The sequence below is a fragment of the Mastomys coucha genome, unplaced genomic scaffold (assembly GCF_008632895.1).
Source record: "Mastomys coucha isolate ucsf_1 unplaced genomic scaffold, UCSF_Mcou_1 pScaffold21, whole genome shotgun sequence".
NCBI classification, from domain to species: domain Eukaryota; kingdom Metazoa; phylum Chordata; class Mammalia; order Rodentia; family Muridae; genus Mastomys; species Mastomys coucha.
In genome coordinates, this window is record NW_022196904.1 from 97328459 (window position 1) to 97334074 (window position 5616).

General features: G+C 37.6%; 1 protein-coding gene across 1 annotated transcript; it reads right to left on the reverse strand.

Moving 5' to 3' along the window:
• Positions 1-1090: 1090 nt before the first annotated feature.
• On the reverse strand, positions 1091-2148 carry LOC116100845 (olfactory receptor 10T2-like). Its single transcript, XM_031384568.1, has one exon. It carries the CDS (start codon positions 2069-2071, stop codon positions 1106-1108), a length of 966 nt encoding a protein of 321 aa, XP_031240428.1. The 5' UTR covers positions 2072-2148; the 3' UTR covers positions 1091-1105.
• Positions 2149-5616: the final 3468 nt, after the last annotated feature.

Genomic DNA, 5616 nt, shown 5'->3' on the forward strand with positions numbered 1-5616 from the left:
CTCCCTTTCCCTTCCCTCCCTCCCACTAACCCATCTCTCTCTCTCTCTCTCTCTCTCTCTCTCTCTCTCTCTCTCTCTCTCTCTCTCTCTCTCTCTCTCTCTCTCTCTCTCTCTCTCTCTCTCTCTCTCCATTATCCATTATTCTCTTGTCTTCTATCCTGGCACCTTGGAAACTTTATGTCTTCCGTCTACAAACCCTGTGTCCCTCTGGAACAGCTGAGCCCATTGCTTCACATATTCTGAAAGCCCTGGGAGTGTCCCTATTTTTGCAAGGAAGGTTGTGTCTCATAGACCTAGGCAAACAACTTTTCTCTGGCTCCAGAAAGAACTAGGGAATTCTTCAGATTTATGCTCTTCCTCCTTCATCTTCGAGTCCTGGGATTACTGAAGTGCACTATTATGTCAAGCATTTGCTTATATAAACAATAGTAAGTAATAGTTCTTTTATTCATTCATGTCTTATTTTCATTACTTACTCAAAAGAAGCTAAACCAAAAAGTTTCTTAAATTTTCTTTGAATAGGCAAAACCATGGGAACCAGAAGAGTAGGAGGAACAACTCTAGGAGCCAGAGGGCTTGAGCAGCTGAACCCAACTCACAGAATGAACTAAGCAGGGTTGATCAAGGCTCACAGAGACTAAAACAACAAATATAGACCCTATATGGGTCCTAGCTAGGTCTTCTGCTTATATGTTAAGATTGTGTAGCTTGGTGGGACCTGCATAACAGTTTAAAGGCATGTTTTGAGTGTATTTCTCCACACATACAATATATACACACATATGAATATATTAGTATTTTAATGTTACATTGAGTTTTGTAGCAAGAAGACTAGAGATGTACTAGATTTGATAACTAAAAAAATTATTGTTAAAATCTGGATGTGGGGGCTCATGCCTCAATTCCTAACAGAGGCAAGCAGATCTCTGAGTCCACAGTCAATCTGTCTACATAATGAGCTCTAGGCAATCTGGAGCTACATAATGAGACAGACCATGTCTCAAACATATAACAAAAACAACAAAAGTGAAGATAATTGTTCATTTCATTAAAAACGAATCTTAATCCTTAAGTATCCTATTTTCATCAACACCATACATATTTTTCAAATCTTCTGGACTCTTTTATTTACCACTTTGGGGAAAAACCTGATTACATTGCCTATGCCTTTCCTCAAGGCTGTCTGCATGCTTTTGTTTCTTAGACTGTAAATGATGGGGTTGAGCAGAGGTGTCAGAATGGTGTATGTCACTGCTAACAGTGTGTCATCCCTGAAAGAGTAACTGTTCTTGGGTCTCAGATAGACAAAGCAAGCAAACCCATAATGTATGAACACCACTGTCAGGTGGGAGGAGCAAGTTGAGAAGGTCTTATACCTTCCCTTGGCAGAGGGCATCTTCATAACTACTGTCACAATAAAGACATAAGAAACCATGATGAAAATAAAGCTGCCTACCAACACAAAGGCAGTGAATGCAAAGAGAATGACTTTATGATAAAAGGTTAAATTACAGGCAAGGGAGACCACAGGATCAATATCACAAAAAAAGTGCTGAATGATGTTGGAGTTGCAAAAAGACAAGTTGAATATTGTAATGACAATACACAGAGAGACTGAGAAGCCAAGCACACCAGAGGCCATGATGAGGTAAAGGCAGACCTTCTGGGTCATCAGGATTGGATAATGCAGAGGGTTGTGGATGGCAATGTAACGGTCATAGGACATGGCAGACAAGATGAAACAGTTATTGCCTCCCAAGCCAAAGAAGAAAAACATCTGAGTGGCACACTCAGGGAGAGAGATGGCCTTGCTCTTTGATACCAAGTCCACTAACATACGGGGCAGGATCACCATAGTGGTGCATGTTTCTGAAAAGGACAGGGCAAAAAGGAAAAAATACATGGGAGTGTGAAGGTTGTGATTGAGCTTGATGGCCACCATGATGGATGCATTTGCTAAGAGGATGCTCATATGGGAGAGGAGAACCACAACAAAGAGTAGATTCTGCAGTTCTGGGAAACTGGAAAAACCCCACAGAAGGAACGTGGTCACTGCGCTGTGATTACCCATCCTCCTAGTGGTAGTGATTTTGCCCAAGAACTGGATATATGTTTAAGGTAAAGACTCAGAAACGACTTTGAAGAGCTTATGCACTGCTGTAACCAAGATTTTGATAAAGGTCACCTGAATTAATAAATTCAATAACCTTAAAAAGATACATGTATGCAAGTAACTAGGGGAAAAGTTAGGAAAGTTATGAGTCAAAATGATGAGAATATTTCTAGTATGTAGAACTGTTCAAACCCAAAAGAGCAGGCTTAAGACTCCTCTTGGTTTCTAATCACAAATCTTGTCTTGATATTTGTGTTCCTGAATCAGGATCTCCAGAAGTGGAAAAATATGCACAAAATTGCTTCATGCTCATCCACTTAATTATGTAATTCTGTATTTTTTCAGTCCATTATTTTATATGATGGTACTCTGAATTGGATGAAAGAATAAAATAATCCATTTGGTTAATTTATTTAAAATGAACATAGCATTTGTCAAATGTTTTGAGATTAATAAAAATTTCCAATAAAAATTAATATTGTTCTCAGGGTTGTTCTATTTATACCTAACTTCCTTATCATTCTCTGGTTCTGAACAGTGACTATATTAGTCAGCATTCTCTGGAGGAAAAGAACTGATAAAATAAAGCCATATATATTAAAATGAGTTTTATTAGAGTGGCTTGTAGCCTGTGGTCTGGCTAGTCCAACATTGGCAATCTCAAGTTGGAAGGTCCAAGATCCTGATAGTTGTTCATTCTATGAGGGTGGATGTCTCAGCCGGTCACCAATCGACTTTGGGATCACAGAGAAGTAGGTTCTGACACAAGTGAAGTAATGCTTCAGCGGCAGGATATATGAGCTCATCGGTGAGAATGTAGGCAAGGAAACAAAGCTTTCCTTTTCCATGTTGTTTCCCATAGCTTCCTACCAGAAAATATAGCCAAAATTTAGGATGGATAGTCCCACATCAAATGATCCAACCAATAAAAACCAATCACAAGTGTGCCCAGCTGTTTGGGTATTAGTTAATTCTAGATGTAGTCAAGTTGACAGTCAAGATTGCCCATCACAGCAACAGTTTTGAAAATAACCAGATGAGATTAAACAAACATCGTGTAGTTTCAGCCTTTTTAAAATACATGATAATGCTACTATATCAATAGTTTATACTGAGGTAGTTCTTAGAACAAATCAATGACTAAACATTTTCAGAATATCACATTGGACTTACCTGGAGTTGAAGTAATTTCGAAAACACTGTTTCATTTCAGATTGTCAACAGTGGACACAATGGTTTGATCAATATTTTTTTTCAGCTAATATACTTCAGTGGTTTTGCAGCAGAATCCTAAAGAAAACACTTTACATTCCAGAGATCTGTTCTCACATCATATTTCTAACTCATTCATACTTTATTTTTCCATGCTAAGTAGAAACTAATGGGTAAGAATGGCAAGATTATGGATATTATTTTCATTTTAACTTCAGTCATTGTTAAATATTAGGAAGTTGGGGATTGAAAAGAAAATGGTGTAGAGAGACAGAGAAAGAGATGCTGGCTGGAAATTATTCTAGTCAATTCACAGGGATTAATGAAAAAGATGATAAACTAAGATGAGAGTTGCTATTGTCTAATTTGCATGTTATATTTAGTAACAGAATATAATAAAAGTCTGGACGGGTAACCAGCATCTATTTGTAGTGTAACAATGCACTACAAAGAAAGTGGAGTTAGACAATGCTCATGTAACCCTCATAGACATATGTAATAGTGATTATCATTTAGATTTTACAAAGTATAAAAGTTTAATTAGGGCGGCTGGGTGACTACTAGCAGTCATGACCTTTTCTACCTTATATTGACTAAATGCCTATAATGTGCATCTCATTGCCTGAATGTGGATACAGTTGTACAGATGTCTATGATGTGATAGTGCAGGGCTGTTGTCTATTCATCAGCAGAGGCCTGTGAGAGGAAGTGAGGTACCTAAGTGGACTGTACAATGGCATATAGGAACAACATCAGGACAGAGACAATTAAAGGTATGGCAAACACAAAGGGCTCTCTGTGAGCAACAAAAGTTCCCCAGCAATCTTCATTGATCCTCTTGTGGTTTATCTTTAAGGTCAGATTTGTTTTTCCTCCGAAGGTATCTCATCTAGTTATCTCTCAAACAAAATCCTGTCCACTAAAATTCCTTCAGCGTTAGGTTACCTTTTGTGACTTTAAGGTTTAACCATTCCAGGAAAGGTCTTCAGTTTCCTTTGGAAAATGCTTCAGTCTCTTCTCAGTACTGAATGTAGATGTGCCAAACCATGCCTCTTGTGATTTTTTTTTAAGTTGTTAATAGTATCTGTTGAGATTAATGAGACCACTTTCAATTTGTTTATACTTTTTATACCCAACAAGCCACTTCCTGTATTCCAAATTCTATATTCCTTTTTAAATACAAGGGTAATTGATATAAATTGGTTATTTTCCATAGAGTAAAATTGCATCTCCTAAGCTTATTAAACACACACACATACACTTCATCATACTATGGAATAATGATAGCCTTCTAAAGACAGATTACGTTAATCACACCATTGAAAATTTCAAAAATAGTATATAGAAACCCACTGTTCATAGAGGGAAACACAAATATCCCAGCATGAATTTCAATGTTCTTTGCAAACAAATAGGAAAGGCTCTTGGCTTAGACTCTGCTTTATCCATTCCTATCCTACGCTCAAGCCAGAGGATGTACCCTGCCTTCCAAATTTAATCTAATCCTTCTGTTACTTTGCATATGGTATTGTTTCTGTTCAACTATTCCCTTTTCCATTAGAGTTTTACACATTTTTTAAAATTCATTGGCTTCTACTCATCTATATTTTCTTGGCTCTGGAATCCTAGCTAAGAATGCCCCCTCCATTTTATTTTGATCACTCATGATTTTTGCAATAGCCTCTAGTATAGGCTTTCCTATTATATACACTTCCATATCAAATCTATCGCCATGGTATGTCTCTTCTTTGTAGGAACTGTTGTCTGCACACTTTCTGTTTTAGCTATCTTTCCATAGCTGGGACCTGAATGCCTGAAGAAAGACTCAAAGGAAGAACTGTTTATTTGGCTAATAGTTTGGGACTTGGCCATCTGATTCCATTGCTTAGAGCCCATGTTTGTCTGCATCTCTTCATTTGTCCCTTTTATTCCACCCATGTTTTCAAGCTGTCTGATGACCTGATATAAGTTCAGATCATGTCTCTCTACCTTAGTTAATCCTTTTGACAAGTCCCCACAAACACACAATGGTAGGCTTTACGACTATCTTACTCATTAAAAAAATTCTTCTCATTTTTTTCTATTTCTGTTGTACTGCCCTCTGTATCATCATAACAACTCTAAGAAGTAAGTGCCACTTCAGCAGTCTTTTTGACAAGGAAACTACGACCCAGAGAGTTACTTGGTCTACAGGTCATTAGTGCACCTAGGTGGCATATTTACAGCAAGGCAACAAGAGTCTAGAGAAACTGTCTATTTAGATTGTAACATTTACAAAAGGCAAGGGTTGA

Bases quoted from the DNA above. Each gene is read 5' to 3' on its own strand.
- LOC116100845 (XM_031384568.1), bottom strand. From the start codon at position 2,071: ATGGGTAATCACAGCGCAGTGACCACGTTCCTTCTGTGGGGTTTTTCC.